Source organism: Rana temporaria, chromosome 7 (assembly GCF_905171775.1).
Source record: "Rana temporaria chromosome 7, aRanTem1.1, whole genome shotgun sequence".
NCBI lineage: Eukaryota > Metazoa > Chordata > Amphibia > Anura > Ranidae > Rana > Rana temporaria.
Window position 1 is genome coordinate 116485974 of NC_053495.1, and position 18043 is coordinate 116504016.

The 18043-nt window shown below is 44.9% G+C and overlaps 1 protein-coding gene across 1 annotated transcript in view; it reads left to right on the forward strand.

Annotated features, from left to right (window-relative positions):
• ATP6V1G3 (ATPase H+ transporting V1 subunit G3) overlaps positions 1 to 17636 on the forward strand; it is a 30781-nt gene extending 13145 nt beyond the window's left edge. The window contains exons 2-3 of the mRNA XM_040359871.1: positions 10806 to 10906; positions 17179 to 17636. Coding sequence (XP_040215805.1) covers positions 10806 to 10906; positions 17179 to 17352 — 275 coding nt within the window. The 3' untranslated portion in view covers positions 17353 to 17636. The remainder of the gene's footprint in view (positions 1 to 10805; positions 10907 to 17178) is intronic.
• The last annotated feature ends 407 nt before the right edge of the window (positions 17637 to 18043 follow it).

Genomic DNA, 18043 nt, shown 5'->3' on the forward strand with positions numbered 1-18043 from the left:
ATATGTTCCCGGATTTAATTAAAAAAATCTGGTCACCTTAGCCAAAGAACATGTCATGATTGTATAAAAAGTAGATTTATTGCAATATGTTGCGCATATAAAACACAAGAGCAATAAATGCAGGCTGATAAAATATGCATACAACGTGAAAAGAAAACAATCCACATACATGGTAAACAGTAAAAAAACAATATACAAACATCAGAAAAATGTGCAAGCATCAATGGTACCCAATGACGTTTTGCGAGACCGAGCTCGCTCTTCAGGGGTAAATGCTTTACTATATCTGTAGTACAAGTAGTAAATCAAATGAATGTATGTTGCATAAGATTGGCAGGGAGATGCGTAATCATCACGGTCAGAGTATAGGACCCCATACTCACCAATGGGCTGGGCCAGGTCATCAATCACTGATACCACAGGCGGCGACAGCGAGAAACAGTGGGGTGGATTCAAGAAGCAATTGCGCCTGTGTAACCATAGGTTACACAGCGCAATTGCTTACTTGCCCCGGCGTAACGAGTGCTCCTGATTCAGGAACCTCGTTACGCCGACTGCAGCCTAAGATCTGCGCGGCATAAGGCTCTTATGCCCGCATATCTTAGGCTGCATTCTTGCAGTGGACGCTAGGTGGCGTTCACGTTGTGCTCAGTGTATATTATGCAAATTGCATACTAACACCGATTCACAACGTTGCGCGAGCCCTGCGTACGCAATTTACGTCGTTTACGTACGGCGGTTTCCGCGCAAGGCTGCCCCTGCTATTAGCAGGGGCAGCCCATGTTACGTATACCAGTCGTTCCCGCGTCGCGAAATTCGAATTTTACGTACTTTGCGTAAGTGAATCGTGAATGGCGCTTGACGCCATTCACGTTCACTTTGAAGCAAATGACGTCCTTGCGACGTCATTTGCCGCAATGCACGTCGGGAAAGTTTCCCGACGGAGCATGCGCTCTACGAGCGGGGCGGGAACGCGCCTAATTTAAATGATTCTCGCCCCCTACGGGATCATTTAAATTGCGTGCTCCTGCGCCGGGCATTTTGCCGGCGCGCCCGCGCAATTCACGGAGCAGAATCTGCTCCGTGAATCAAGGGCAGCGGAGCAAATTTGCGCCGTAAATAATGGGCAATTCTACCTGAATCCGGCCCAGTGTCATTAACACTGACATCCTCTGCAGATCGCAAGTGCAGTACGCTTTCAATGCAGTGCGAGAAACGTGGGTTTCCTGTACCACTTTCTGATGTAAACTGGCTCGTTTTTTTATGCCCCTGCTTTAAATACGAATTCTAAACACCACAATGTGCATGGATACATTGGACACAGTGGCTTAAATAAAGATGGGCACTCAAGTGGCTTAGTGGTTAGCAGTTCTGCCATGCAGTACTGGGGTCCTTGGTTCAAATCCTGGTCAGGACAGAATGAAGTTTGTTCTCCCTGTTCTTGCTAGGGTTTCAAAGACATATTGGTAGGTTAATTGGCTCCCATACTTTATGTGAGATAGGGACCTTAGATTGTAAGTGCTTTGAGAGCATGGACTTTTGTAAATTGTTGGACCTATATAAATACCTGTTATAAAAAGTAAAGCCCCGTACACACGATCGGAATTTACAACCGTGTGTATGCCCCATCTGAGTAATTCCATCGGCGTTTAGATAGACATGTTCTCTTTTACTCCGATGGAATTCCGATGTGAGTTTGGTCGGACAAAGGTCCTATTGAGTCGACGGGGCTTAAGTGTGCCTGGATATGTTGTAAGTGGAGCCATATAGTCAGCATTATTATACATGTAGCGCCCTGCTCCTGATAAACAGGCGCTGCTTAAAATTATTTAATGGGGGTCTGAGCTGTTATTTGGCTCAGACCAGAGTGATTAACCGTTTGCCGACCAGCCGCCGCAGTTATACGGTGGCAGGTCTGCTCTGCTGGGCAAGATCGCGTAGATCTACGTCATCTCGCCGAGCAGCCAATATGGTTCCACGCTCGCCCCTGACGCCGACGCGCGTGCCCGGCAGGCGCGATCACTGCCGGGCACCCGCGATCGCTCGTTACAGAGCGAGAACCGGGAGCTGTGTGTGTGTAAACACACAGCTCCCGGTCCTGTCAGGGGGAGAAATGCATGATTGTCTGTTCATACAATGTATGAACAGCGATCAGTCATTTCCCCTAGTCAGTCCACCCCCCCTTCAGTTAGAACACACCCAGGGAACAAACTTAACCCCTTCCTCGGCCCCTAGTGTTAACCCCTTCCCTGCCAGTGGCATTTTTATAGTAATCAATGCATTTTTATAGCACTGATCGCTATAAAAATGCCAATGGTCCCAAAAATGTGTCAAAAGTGTCCGAAGTGTCCGCTTTAATGTCCTAGTACCGATAAAAATCGCTGATCAAATGAGAGGTGATCAAATGCCACCAAAAGAAAGCTCTATTTGTGGGAAAGGGCGCCAATATTGTTTGGGAGCCACGTCGCACGACCGCGCAATTGTCAGTTAAAGCGACGCAGTGCCGAATCGCAAAAAGTGGCCTGGTCTTTGACCAGCAATATGGTCCGGGGCTTAAGTGGTTAAAGGCAATTTAGCCTCTGTTCCAGCCATTGCTGTGCTGGGAGTGATCCACCATTGATCGTCTGGGTGTGTTATTACCACCCCAGGCCAAGGGTGGCAGCAGTCAGGTCATGGTATATTGAGTGTCCCCCTCAGGAACGATTAGTGGGAGTGGTTACACCACTGTGAATGCTGGGAGGGGTACTTAAGGGACAGACGCCATTGGTGTGGGGCCGCCGTTCGCACCCCATGGCCCACCTGGCCGGGGGTGCGTATTGTGAATCCTAGCTTCGGGACCACGTTGGCCCAGGGCTGCGGCTTCGTCTGGTGGGCCCAGTTGTCTGACTGGGGCCTGTACTGCAGAGATGATCCTGTGCTGTCCATCCTGTGGGAGGAAGCCACTTGATGGAGGAGACCAGGGGAGGACCTATCCTGGTAAGGACCATGCAAGAGGCTGGTACCTTAGGAGAAGCTTCATCAAAGGATGCACCATACACAGAGAGGCCTGACAGTGTCGCTTGTCGGGTCTAAAGGTTCCAGTGAGAAAAGCTAAAGAGATCCGGGTGCTGAATCCTGTGACAGAGGATTCCGGACCAAAATATCTCACGAGAAAGGAAGGTCTGTGGCAGAGACTCTACTTTATTTTGTGCGCCATCTCGGCTGCTAGGCCAGTTAGAGGGACCTATCCAGGTTAGCAATACCCACTCTGGCTAGAGTGGCGACGAGAACTGTTTGCTGGAAACAGGAGTGTTTCCTTACTTTGTGACTGTGCACCTGAATCTACCTACCCTTCCACCCCTTACTTCTGTTTTCTTCTAAAGTTCGCCAAAATAAACCCAAAGAGAAAAGAGGTACATTGGGCCAGATCCACAAAAGGGATACGCAGACGTATCTGCTGATACGCCGTCGTATCCCTGTTTCTATCTATGCGGCTGATTGATAGAATCAGTTACGCATAGATATTCCTAAGATCCGGCAGGTGTAATAGTTTTACACTGTCGGATCTTAGGATGCAGTACCGCGTCCGCCGCTGGCAGGGCCGCCATCAGGGGGGTACAGGCATTACACCTGTAAGGGGCCCGGAGGTCCCCAGGGGCCCGGATGGCAACCCCCTTTAAAAAAAAAAAATTTTTTTTTTTTTTTTGTTTTTTTTTAGGGGCCAATTTTTTTTTTTAGAGGTCCGGAGGTCCCCATATATATATATATAATATTATTATTATTATTATTATTAAAGGGCCCAGAGGTCCCCAGGGCCATTTTTTTTTTTAGAGGTCTGGAGGTCCCCATATATATATAATATTATTATTATTATTATTATTATTATTATTAAAGGGCCCAGAGGTCCCCAGGGCCCCGGGTGGCAACCCCCCTTTTTTTATAAAAATTATATATTTTTTATATATATATATTTTTATATATATATATATATATATATATATATATATATTTTTTTTTTTGTCTTTATATATTTTTTTATAGGGCCCCGGATGGCAGCCCCCCTTTTTTAATAAAAAAAATTATATTTTTTTTATATATATTTTTTTTTGTCTTTATATATTTTTTTATTAAAGGGCTCAGAGGTCCCCAGGGCCCCATGTGTGGCAAATCCCCCCTTTTTTTTTTATAAATGTTTATTTTTTTATTTTTGTTTATATATATATATATATATATATATATATATATATATATATATATATATTTTTTATTAAAGGGCCCTGAGGTCCCCAGATGGCAACCCCCCTTTTTTTTCATAAATGTTTATTTTAATATATATATATATATATATATATATATATATATATATATTTTTTTTTTTTATTATTAAAGGGCCCAGGGGTTTCTTTTTTTCATTTTTATTAAAGGGCCCAGAGGTCCCGGATGGCAACCCCCCTTTTTTGTAATTTCTTTATATATATATATATATATATATATATATATATATATATATATATATATATATATATATATATATATATATATATATATATACATACACACACACAAACATTTATATATATTATTAAAGGGCCCAGAGGTCCCCAGATGGCAACCCCCTTTTTAAAAAAAATATATATTTTTTTTTTTTATCTTTTTTATTTTTATTAAAGGGCCCAGAGGTCCCCAGATGGCTACCCCCTTTTTTTTATATATTTTTTTCTTTATTTCTTCTTTTTTGTGTAAAGGGCCCCCCCGCTTCTCAATCCGCGGCAGCCCCCGCTTCTCAATTTCAGGCGGTTCTCTGCTCCAGGGGGCCCATGCCTGAAGCTGTGTAAGGGGCCCCATAATTCCTGATGGCGGCCCTGGCCGCTGGGGGCATTTCTCGTCGAAATTCCGCGTCGGGTATGCAAATTAGCACTTACGGAGATCCACTAAGGTTTTTCCCTTCGTTAATTCTCCGTAAGTGTTAGTTTGCCGTCGCAAAATTAGGGCTGCTTTTACAAAGTGTAAACTTAGTACACCATGTAAAAGTATACCCTTCTTTCCCGCGTCGCTGTCAAATTTTTTTTTTTTATAATTTTTTTTCCGCCGCATCTCTTTTTTACCCGTCGCGATTCACAAAACTCGGCGCAACGTAACGTAACGCAAAGCACGTCGGGAAAATAGCGTCGGGAGCATGCGCAGTACGTCCGGCGCGGGACAGATTTAAGTTACACACCTACAAATTTCTAGGTAAGTGCTTTGTGGATCGGGCACTTAGGTAGAAATTTTGCGGCGATGTAACTTAAATCGGAACATTTAAGTTGCGCCCGCTGGTTGTGGATCTGGCCCATTGTGTGTGGACATTGAACTTCTTTGGACTCTCCTTTCACCCTAGACAGCGTGAATAGAGGTAACGTGCCGCCCAAAATCGAAACCAGCAGCTCCTACGGGGGTAGTGCTACATACAGTATTGTATTTTGATTACCAAAATTATACTTGCTTGCCATAATTAAAAAAAATTCTGCTTCCTCTGGTGAACCAAAGTATAACTAAAGTTATAGAAAAACTTTTCTTCTTCAAAACTTTTCTTTTGCACACATGAGAATTGTATGAACTTTACATCAGTAAAGATTGTGTCTATTGTGTTCAGTCAGACAGGCCTTGTCCCTATCCTCTCAGTCCAAAACTAAAATAAAGCAGAGTTCCACCCAGAAATGCAACTTCCAATGATCGGATTCCTCCCTTTCAGGGGAGAGGGGGGAGCAGATACCTGTCAAATCCAGCTTTCCACTTCAAGGGAAAATCTACAAAATGTCCAGCAAATCCTCCTCTCCCACCCCCGCTGTCTTTTGGGAGACACACAGGTCCCAGAAGATGTTCATGGGTACTAACATTTATACTGTAGGTAAAGTTGATCCAGAGAATATCCGATTGCCTTTGGGGGATCAGGAAGGAATTCTTTACCCCGCTGGAGCAAATTGGATCATGCTTTGCTGTTTTTTTATTGCCTTCCTCTGAACTAACTGTGAGTATAGGCAGGGGAGGGCTGGCAGCCTTAGGCCTGGGGGGCAAGTCCAGTCAAGTGGCCCCCTGCACCACTGGACCCCTTTACATCACATAGCCCACTGCACCACTTTACATTACACAGCACCCTGCACCTCTGGACCTCTTTACATTACACAGCCCCCTGCATCACTGGACCCCTTTAAAATTACACAGTACCCTGCATCACTGCACCCCTTTTACATTACACAGCACCCTGCACCTCTGGACCCCTTTACATTACACAGCCCCCTGCATCACTGGACCCCTTTAAAATTACACAGTACCCTGCATCACTGCACCCCTTTTACATTACACAGCACCCTGCACCTCTGGACCCCTTTACATTACACAGCCCCTTGCATCACTGGACCCCTTTACATTACACAGCCCCCTGCACCACTAGAGCCCTTTACATCACATAGCCCCCTGCACCTCTGGACCCTTTTACACTACACAGCCCTCTGCACCCCTTAACATTACACAGCACCCTGCACCTCTGGACCGCTTTACATTACACAGCACCCTGCATCACTAGACCCCTTTACATTACACAGCCCCCTGCATCACTGGACCCCTTTACATCTCAAAGCCCCCTGCACCTCTGGACCCTTTTACATTACACAGCACCCTGCACCTCTGGACCCCTTTACATTACACAGCCCCCTGCACCTCTGGACCCCTTTACATTACACAGCCCCCACAGCTCTGGACCCCCTGCATGTTACACAGACCCCCTTCAGTTCACACCCCCTTCAGTGCAGACATCCCCTTTAGTGAAACCCCCCCCCCTCAGTGCAACCCCCCCTTAGTGAAAACACCCCCAGTGCAAACCCCCCCCCCCTTAGTACAACCCCCCCCCCCAGTGCAAACCCCCTCTTAGTGAAAACACCCCCAGTGTAAACCCCCCCTTAGTGAAAACACCCCCAGTGCAAACCCCCCCTTAGTATAAGGTGACCAGATTTTTAAAATGAAAATCAGGGACATATATATATTTTTTTTATCGGCAAATGGTAAACTATTTTATAAGCATATATTCCTCAATTGATATATGCAGTGTATGTGCTATGTGTTTATGGAATGATTTATGATTTTATATATATATATATATATATATATATATATATATATATATATATATATATATACACACACACGTTATTTCTCACATTTCATCCATGAGATAAATAAAAGGTAACCACTGACCCAGCATATTGGTGGTCAGTGTGCCTCCTGTATGCTGGTGCTACATGCAGGAGGATGCTACGTACAGAGTGCAGGGCTCAGGAGGATGCTACGTACAGAGTGCAGGGCTCAGGAGGATGCTACGTACAGAGTGCAGAACTCAGGAGGATGCTACGTACAGAGTGCAGGGCTCAGGAGGATGCTACGTACAGAGTGCAGAACTCAGGAGGATGCTACGTACAGAGTGCAGAACTCAGGAGGATGCTACGTACAGAGTGCAGGGCTCAGGAGGATGCTACGTACAGAGTGCAGAACTCAGGAGGATGCTACGAACAGAGTGCAGAACTCAGGAGGATGCTACGTACAGAGTGCAGCACTCAGGAGGATGCTACGTACAGAGTGCAGGGCTCAGGAGGATGCTACGTACAGAGTGCAGAACTCAGGAGGATGCTACGAACAGAGTGCAGAACTCAGGAGGATGCTACGTACAGAGTGCAGCACTCAGGAGGATGCTACGTACAGAGTGCAGGGCTCAGGAGGATGCTACGTACAGAGTGCAGGGCTCAGGAGGATGCTACGTACAGAGTGCAGGGCTCAGGAGGATGCTACGTACAGAGTGCAGGGCTCAGGAGGATGCTACATACAGAGTGCAAGGTTCAGGAAGGCACCCTCGCCCCTATCCTGAAACTATCCCCCTGTGTGCTGAGAGAAGAGAAGCTGCTGGGTGCACAGGGGGATTAGGTCTGCTGGAGGGGGGTGGGAGAGTTGAATCCTGGACAAGGAGAAGGATCATGGCTGATCCCATAGAGAGATTGGTTTTGGAGATTGCGAGCCCCCCCCCAAACACACACACAGATTAATGCTTATTAAATATCCATTGAATTTTTTTTTTTAACAATTATGAAAAACAATTGAAATGTAGTGAAATGGGTTCACAGTGGTGTGATGTGGCATACCCTGCGAATCCTGTGCGGGTTCCCGCATCACACCGGAATCACAGATGGTTCACACTGACATCTGCGAACCACTGCGGGTGTCAATAGAAAGCTAATGACACCCCCAGATTGGTTTGCAGGTTGCAGTGTGAACTATAAAATGGTACAGGAATCGGATTGCATTGGGTGCCAACACCCATGTGATCCGATTCCAGTGTGGACACAAAAAAATAGTCCTGCACCATTCTGGTGTAAATGTGATGGGATTTCAGCCATACAGTTGCACAGACATCGCATGTAATGTGCATGGCAATGCGGTGCGGATCACATGCGATGTCTGTGATTGCACAAGTGTGAATGTGAAATTATGGATGCAATTGGACTAGCGCTCAGACTCCATTAAGAATCCTATAATGACAGATCTAAGCTATAGGTGATAGAAAATGACACATTAACCAGATCAGTCAGTAAAGGGTTACATAGTGGTGTCTGGGCAGTGTGATAGAGATTTGTAGAGGGGGATGGAGTGTGTAAGGGGGTGATGATAGTGTAGAGGGGGATGGAGTGTGTAAGGGGGTGATGATAGTGTAGAGGGGGGAGTAGAAGTTACATTGGATAATGGGATGGGAGATTTATAGCAGAATTGAGGGGGAAATGAGACTAGAAGAGAGAGTGAGGAGTTGCACTCGATAAGATAAGATAGAAGACCTGAATCTAGGTGACAGAATGGGAGGGGGGGGGCAGAACGGAATACACAGCCTGGGGGCAGTGAGTTGGAGGAACAATCCACTATGGGGGGGCAGAGAAGGAGAGTACAGGGGTGACTGCATTGAGACTGTCCTGGGCACAAGTGAGGGAGAATGTGAGCAAGACGACAAGTATCTAGAAGGGGGAGGGGTCACAAACTTATGGAGGTTGATGGAAGATCATGCAGGGGAGGAGAGCTGATATCACAGCACTGCTAAAGACTGGCATGTCATCATTACATTCACAGTCAGACATCACACGGCACCTTACTTTACTTTTGGTTCAGCTGTGTGTGCAGTCTCTCTGACTCGGCCTCTTCTCTGCAGCCAGCCCATGATGTACGGCGCTCGCCCTGACCCTCCCCTGACGTGCCACATGACCTGGCTTCCTACAACTCCCACAATGCAGCGCGGCAGCAAACAGCCAGCCAATCGGTGGCCGCCACTGCCGAGTTTTGAAAGAAAAAAAAAAAAACACAGCGCTGCGGACCGCGGCCCTTTTAAATATAATGTGAGCGGCCTGGGGGGCAATGTCCTCTTTTCCACCTGGGCCAGTCCGCCCCTGAGTATAGGATTGTGTATATGTTTCTTTTTTTCCTTTTATTGGTTGAGCTAGATGGACTTGTGTCTTTTTTTTTCAACCAGACTTTACCCCTTACACACGATCGGAATTTCCGATGGCCTAAAAACCGATGGAATTTTTAGTCGGAATTCCGTTCAAGCCGGAATGAACACATTGTCAGACCAAATTCCGACCGTCCAAAACGTGGTGACGTACAACACGTACGACGGCACTATTAAAGGGAAGTTCAATACCAGTCATCATGTTAGTAGAAGTTTGGTGAGAGACAATTCGCACTTTTCAGCCTTGTGCTTTTCAGTCTGTTACAACGTGACGAATGTGCTATCTCCATTACGAATGCTAGTTTTACCAGACCGAGGATTCCCGTCTCCTAATTTAGTCTGAGCATGCGTGGGTTTTTTCTCCGTTGGAGTTGCACACAGACGATAGGAATTTCCTATCGTTTTTTTTTTCCATCTGAAAAAAATAAAACATGTTCTATTTCTAAACAACAACGTAAAAAAGTCGGATGGGGTCCACACGAGATCGGAATTTCAGATGAAAAAAGTTCATCTGACTTTTTTCATCGGAAATTCCGATCGTGTGTACACGGCATAACTGTACTGATGTATTAACATTCCTGAAAGAAAAAACATGAGGATGGGCTGTATAGCACTTGTGCGAACGTGTGTGAAATTGTACACACGTGTAAAAATGTTTCTAGCTTTTTTTTTATCAAGAGCGTGCCGCGTATGCACGTATTTGTACATATATGAGCTTATATGCATGAAAAGTACCTGTATGCCTACAAATTCAGAGTTTTTAGGCAGCAGTGTGCAAGAGGCCTAATGCCCTGTACACACAATCAATTTTTCCGACAGTGTTTTTTTTTTTCAGCAGGAAAAAGGCTGAAATTTGTCTTGCATGCACACAGTCACACTAATGTTGTCTGAAATTCTGAACGTCGAGAACGCGGTGACGTACAACACGTACGACGAGCCGAGATCAATGAAGTTCAATAGGCAGTTCGTACGCGTTTTTTTGTGCGTCGTAATTGCATACAGACGAACGCGATTCGCGACGGGAATTTTTTTCTGCCACGAAAATTGAGATCTTGCTCTCAATCTTTTCTTGGCTGGAATTCTGACAGAAAAAGTGTGATGGAGCATACACATGGTCGGAATTCCTAACAAAAAGCTCACATCGCACTTATCTTGTCGGAAAAACTGATCGTGTGTACGAGGCATTCGAGTATTACACTTTTTTTACCTACTTTGTAAAGATCAAATAAAGATCAAAATGTGTTGTATGTCATAAATATCCCATATCAATTTCTGTGTGTTTGCATTATAAAATTGTTTCTCCTCTTTATAGGGAAAAATAAACGCTTACGGCAAGCTAAAGAGGAAGCTACCGCAGATATCGATCAGTATAAGCTAAAGAGAGAGAGTGACTTTCGACGTATCCAGAACTCTGTAAGTATTAGTAAGATAGTCATGAAATGAGCATGAGAGTTTTTTTTCTTTTTTAGTTGTGGATATTCACATTGGGGCAATGTCTGCCTCCTGATGGCACAACAGGCTATTAAAGTGGAAGTAAACCCACCTATCATTTTCAGGCAAGGAAGCTGCCATCTTGGCCTATGTTTAATCTTCAACTGCCATGAAGCTGCACATGTGATCAGTTATGACACCAGCCATTGGATGGTTTGACAGTTTGGTTGAGAGCACAACCAATGTGACAGTTAGCAATCCCGGCATGCCGGAAATGCAACTGCTTTTTGAAATTGTTAAATCGATGGGTTTACTTCCGCTTTAACAAATCTTGCCAATAAGGCCATAGACAGCAATCAAAACCTTGACAGATCTGTTCAATTTTCCTGCTCTACAAATAAAAGTGCATTTACTGTTGTTAGCTTCTGTTGGAGTGATTTGTTTAAATTCCTCTCTCTGTGACACAGCAGGAAGTAAGGAGATCCCCCCCCCCCCCCCAATAGGGATACAAGCAATGCAAATTAGAGAATTTCTAACCCTTCTCTTTGCAAATAAGAATTATTTCTGTCTGGAAGTTTCCTTTAACAAATGTAAACTTAAAGTGGTTGTTAAGCCACTGTAACCTGTATACACAATCAGCACTGCCTCCTATTGCAGTGTCACTCTCTGTGTGTGATTTATAAAAATAAATACCTATTTTCACTGCCGAGATTGTGATCACATGACTGGCCAGCTTTCTCCTTTTCTCATCTGAGATACAGCGGCCGGGGCTGAGATTCCTGGAGGGGAGGAGGTGAGGAGGAGAGAGCTGGCTGGTCATGTGATCGCAATCTTGGCTCTTAAATGAGGTATTTACTGCATTTATATTTATAAATCATTCACAGAGGTGGACACTGCAATGGAAAGCAGTGCTGATGGTGTATACAGGTTAGTGTTATGAGTAGGGTGGCCACATTTCCAAACTACCATTCAGGGACACCCTCCCTTCCCAAAAATCAGCTTGTGCTGTAACGGCCTGCAAAATGTGGGACTGTCCCGGGCAATCCGGGACATGTTGTCACCCTAGTTATGAGAGCAGCTAGAGGGGCGGCTCACACACAGACAGAGAGAGGAGGGGGAGGAGGACATAGTAGCAGGGGGAAGAGCAGATAGTAGGCTGCTGATGACAGAGGCACGTAAACTGACCACAATGTCTGGTCTCAGCAGCCATGATACACTGTAGTCAGTTTACAGAGGGGTGGGGAGAAACTGGCAGGATCAGCCAGGTTTTTTAGGTGTTACAGACACTGTGTCATATAAGGATGAGCTCTGGCGTGTTCACAAAGCCCACGTGCAGAGCCCGCCAGGAAGCCGGTGTCCTGGCGGGCTCTGCACGTGGGCTTTGCAAACACGCCGGAGCTCATCCTTATGGTCATATAACATGCTTTAAAGGTGCAGGATACATTTTTTTTAACTTTTTTTCTGGTTAACAAACGCTTTAACTAGCATTATTAGTGTTGTTGTATATCATTTGTAGACATCATGTAGACAAAAACTGTTTTATGCCACACAGAAGACACACAAACAAGGGACTGTATAAAGATGTGTCTGGCAAATAAAGAAGGTAACATTATTCTACAACACTTATGCCGCGTATACACAACCGTTTTTCGGGTTCTAAAAAATTGAGGGCCATATTCTCAGTGAAGTTACGACGGAGTAAGTCAGATACTCCATCGTAACTCCCTTTTTTGGCCAGTGTATCTATGCTCCTGATTCTCAGAATCATTTTTGCATAGATACACTTAAGATCCGCCATCTGTAAGTCACTTACACTGGCGGATCTTAAATGCAATGACGCCGCCCGCCGCTAGATGGCATTTACGTGAAGGAGTCATTTGCATATGCAAATGATCCTTCTACGCCGATTCCCGAACGAGTTCGCGTCGCGTAACCGTCACTAACGTCGTTTGCGTAAGCGGAAATTTAATCCTGCTATATGGAGGATTAAATTTCCGCAAGTCTCGCGTAGGCCATGTTACGGATGGCGTCGGGTCCCCGTCGTGTTTTTTCGTCGGGTACGTCGTTTACGTAAGTCGTTCTTGAATACGACTTTACGTCAATGACGCACACGTCGGCGTCATTGACGTTTTCCGCCAAGAACTGGAGCATGCGCACGGGGGTTTTTGCAGCCCGGCGCATGCCCAGTTCGTTTGCATCGGGGGCGCGCTTCATTTGAATAGAAGACGCCCCCTTGGAGATCCGCCAGGCTATGCCGGGACACTTACACTCCGCTGTCCCAACTTATGGAGCAAGTGTTTGGGGAATACAACACCTGCTCCAGTAAGTTGGGACAGCGGAGTGTAAGTGCCCTAAGCGCAGCAGGCGGATATTTTTTGAGAATATGGCCCTATGTTTTTAAGGGTCTAGAAAAAACAATGTTTTTTTCAACCCGATCATTAAACAGCATTGCCTACACGCGATCGTGAAAAAAAAAATGCTCTAGCAAAGCGCGGTGACGTACAACATGTACGACGGCACTATAAAGGGGAAGTTCCTTTGGGATGACGCCACCCTTTGAGCTGCTTTTAGCTGATTTTGTGTTAGTAAAAGACGATTCGCTCTTTTCTGTCTGTTACAGCGTGATGAATGTGCTTACTCCATTACGAACAGTAGTTTTACCAGAACGTGCGCTCCCATCTCATAACTTGCTTTTGAGCATGCGCGTTTTTTTCACGTCGTTAAAGCCCACACACGACCATTTTTTACAACCTTAAAAACGACAATGTTAAAAACATTGTGAAAAAATAGAGCATGTTCGAAAAAAAAATTTGGCCATTTTTTAGAACCCGTAAAATGCTCTGAAGCCCACACACGATCGTTTCTAATGACATAAAAAACGTAATTTTTTTGAACCCGAAAAACGGTCGGGATTAGATGACATTTTCTGTTCTTTGATTCCCCCCCCCCCCCCCCACACACACACACACACAATGATAATCTTCCTTTGCAGGGTTTATAGACCTAAGGGACTTGTCTTACACACCAACCGGGAGTCTCAACTATGTACACCCATTCTGCCCCCTCCTCTTTTCATAGAAGCTGTACTATAGCTTCCATGAATTGATAAACAATCTACGAATGAAGGAGGTGGACCTTTCATTAATCGGCCGATTCTCCATTCATAGATTGCTTTTCATTCAAGGAAGCTAGCTTCTATGAATGGAGGAGAAGATGGAAAGGACAGACATGGTCGGCACGCTTAAAGAGATTGTAAGAGTGGTGGCTGTTGTTTTTTTGGTCAGGCCAGTCAGTCAGTCGTCGGCAAACCCCCTGCCGAGCACGTACCCCATCGGTTGATACGGACAGGCTCCCATGGGTGGCGGGCAGCAGCCCAGTTGTGGGCTCCTATTGGCGGATTGCGGGCTCCTCCAGGCAGCGAGTTGCGGGTTCCTATGGGCGGCGGGCAGTGGCTCCTGTGTCCTCTCTGCATCGTGCAGCTCCTCGCTCCTCCTCCTAGGCATCCAATAGGATCATCTGTCCTTTCCTCCAATCGAATGACTGGTGTCAAAACTAGCTTCCTGATTGGCCGGTAGGAGGATTAGTGTTACAACAGCAAATATTGATTTGCTGTTGTAACACACCTGCCACCCATGCCCATCCTGATTTGAAGCCTATTAGAGCCTCAGGCTTTAACCTTCCTGGCGGTAATCCCGATTCTGGCTCGGGGTGGAAATTCAGTACCATTAGCGGTATCCCCGAGCCAGACTCGGGATCGCATCGCAGTATCCAGGCCGAGTTTACTTACCTTGTCCCTGGATCCTGCGATGTCTCCCCACTGTGTGAGCGAGCTGTCTCCTCGCTCAATTCACACAGTGCCCCGAGTGCCGCCGAGCTCCGTTCCCCATGACGTTACGACGTACGTGGGCGGAGATCGGCATCAAATTCAAAAAAATAAAAACACAGTACACATACAGTATACTGTAATCTTACAGATTAGAGTACTGTATAAAATAATTACACACCCCCGTTGTCCCTAGTGGTCTGTCCAGTGTCCTGCATGTACTTTTATATTATAAAAACTGTTCTTTCTGCCTGGAAACCGGAGATTGTCCATAGCAACCAAAAAGTATCCCTTTATGTCAAAAGTGGTTTTAGAGCAGCTAGAAAACAGCGATAATAAATTAGAATCACTTGCAGAATTGAGCGATAGCGATTTGTGGGGAAATTTGTCATCAAACACTGAAAGTAATGACAGTGACAATTCTGCAACTGAGCAAATTTCTGTGTTTTTTGATTTGATTAAATTATTGAATAATAATTATTATTATTATTATTATTATATTATTATTTGTTATAATTATAGTTATTATAATTATAGTTATTTATATATTATAATTTATGATTTTGTGTTTCAAACTTTATCATACCCGGAATGTCTACTAGACTCTTGTTTGGACACATTTAAGTGAGTTATTGCTAAGAATTACAGGCTTACAATATAAAACGCCAACTTTCCATGCAAAAAAATTGTACCGCTTTCAGCATCAAAAACCTGACAGAATCATACCGCCAGGGAGGTTAATCGGTGCTTCGAAAAAACAGCCCCTCCTCATTGAAATCCATTTGCCCGGTGTCCTGAAAAGGGCCGGACGCATGGATAGGTGAGCCGGGGATGGACAGGGCTGGGTGGTGCCCGTGCGCTCTTAATGGATGGCCCGCCCCTGGATTGTAAAGGTAAAAAAATAAAAACAACAAACATGTCTATACTTACCTGCTCTGTTCAATGGAATAGCACATTGCGTCCGAAAACCTCCTTTTCTTGGGTCCCCAGCCGGTGCTCCTGGCTCCTCCTCTCTGTCCAGTGCCCCATGGGAACCCGCTTCCCATCAGGGCACTTGTGCGTGCTTGCTCCCTTGTCACTGGCTTTGTCTGACAGCAGCGGGAGCCAATGGCTCCCAGTGCTCCAGCAAAGCCAGTGAGACCTGGAAGTGAGGGGAGAGAAGAGCTTCAGATGTGCTTGGCACTGGAACTAATAAAGACTCGGTAAGTAAAAGGAGGGGTGAGGGGGAAAACAAATGCCTTAACATTTTTTACCTTAATGCAAGGAATGCATTAAGGTAAAAAATGTTAAGGCTTTGGCAGGGGCGGACTGACAACTTATGGGGCCCCAGGGCAATAGGAGATTATGGGGCCCCCGGGCAATAGGAGATTATGGGGCCCCCAGGCAATAGGAGATTATGGGGCCCCCAGGCAATGGGAGATTATGGGGCCCCCAGGCAATGGGAGATTATGGGGCCCCCAGGCAATGGGAGATTATGGGACCCCCAGGCAATGGGAGATTATGGGACCCCCAGGCAATGGGAGATTATGGGGCCCCCAGGCAATAGGAGATAATGGGGCCCACAGGCAATAGATTATGGGGCCACACAGTACACACACATACAGTATACATACACAGTCACACAATATACACACACACAGTATACATACACACAGAATACACATACACACACTGAAAAGGTACTGGAGAGGCGGGCCAGCTATAATCTTGGGATTTTTTAAAAAAAACACAGATTTTTACATACTGTCCCTGGTTTTACTGAGGCTGGCAACCCTGATGGGGGCCCCCTAGTGGCATTGGGCCCTCGGGCAATGCCCGAGTGACTGAATGGTCAGTCCGCCCCTGGGCTTTAGAACTACTTTAAAGGGTGCATACGATAGGTCCCTCTGCTCTATTAACCCTCCGTGGCACCAGAGTATTACAGTGGTGGATCAGAGGATGGAAGCGTTTAATTTTGTAGCCAGCAGCACAGAGGACACATTGCATTAACTGGAAGTATTGTCCCTAAGCTTATGATATTGAACGTCCTTGTAATACTTTAATTAGGCAATTTTCAGTGTACTGGTATCACTGTTATAGGTACATAGTTGGGACAAATGCTCATTAAGGGGTCATCTTCCTGTCTTCCACCAATAAAACATTGAAACCTAAACCATACTACCTAATATAAATACACCAGCTTTACAACCAGTGTTTTTAGATGTTGATGCCAATAGATCCTTAGCATAATTTGTAGATAAGTACATGCGGACATATTTTTATTTGCTGTTAGAAGACATATGGTTTATATGTAAGATCCCTGGTAACCTCTCCTGCCCTTATCACAGACATACTTGGTTGTATTGTAAAATCTGGTCCTACTGGTTTCCAGTTGAACTTGTGTATGTAATTGTACTTTTATGCTTCTCCTAATACTTTGTTCTTTTCCCAGATAATGGGCTCACAAGGTAACTTGGCAGTGAAGATAGACGAACAGACCAATGAAAAGATGCAGGCGTACAATGGAAACTTCCAGAAATTCAAGGATAAAGTATTAAAGGAACTTCTGGAACTGGCCTCTGATGTTAAACCAGAACTCCATAAAAATTATAAGTACAAGGTGTAACTACCATTCTGTCTCTAAAATCCAACCTCTATTTACTATGCATTTGGGAGTACTAGAAAAGGGACAATGCACCAAGACCACTGAAAACATGAGGATGACAACTGGACCAGAGAAGATTTTGTATTTTTTATTTTTAATCACTAGCTGGAAATTGTTATTAAAACTATACCTAAATATCCAGTATTGCGTTATTTGCATTGTTTATTTCCCCTTGCTAACAAATTGTACTGAAGTTTGAAAATGATTATGCTGTAGGAATCCGATAAATAAATAACTAAGTGCCATTGCTAATTTTCCATTTTCCTCTAGACAGGGCAGCAACTAAAAATGTTTTATATTAAAGCCAAACTTCACTGCATCTTTAGTGCCACAAACCAAAAATGCTGTTTAATTCATTTTTTTTATATTCAAAGCTTACTCCCCCAGTCATCCATGTCTCTATGCTTTATTTTGCTAAGAAATCACATTGAAAACACCCCCTAGCATTTCTGGCTGTGGCCATCTTCAGCAAGGGCAGATAATTCATTTAGCATTTACTTCCTGGAATCCTTCTGCCCTTAGTTCAGGCATGCATGCAGGAGGGTGTTATTAGCTGTGAAAAGCCCTCATCCCCTCCTGAAGACTCCTTTTTTTTTTTTTTTTTACATCATTTGCCTAGGCATGAAAACCAGACAGTAACTAAACAATTGTA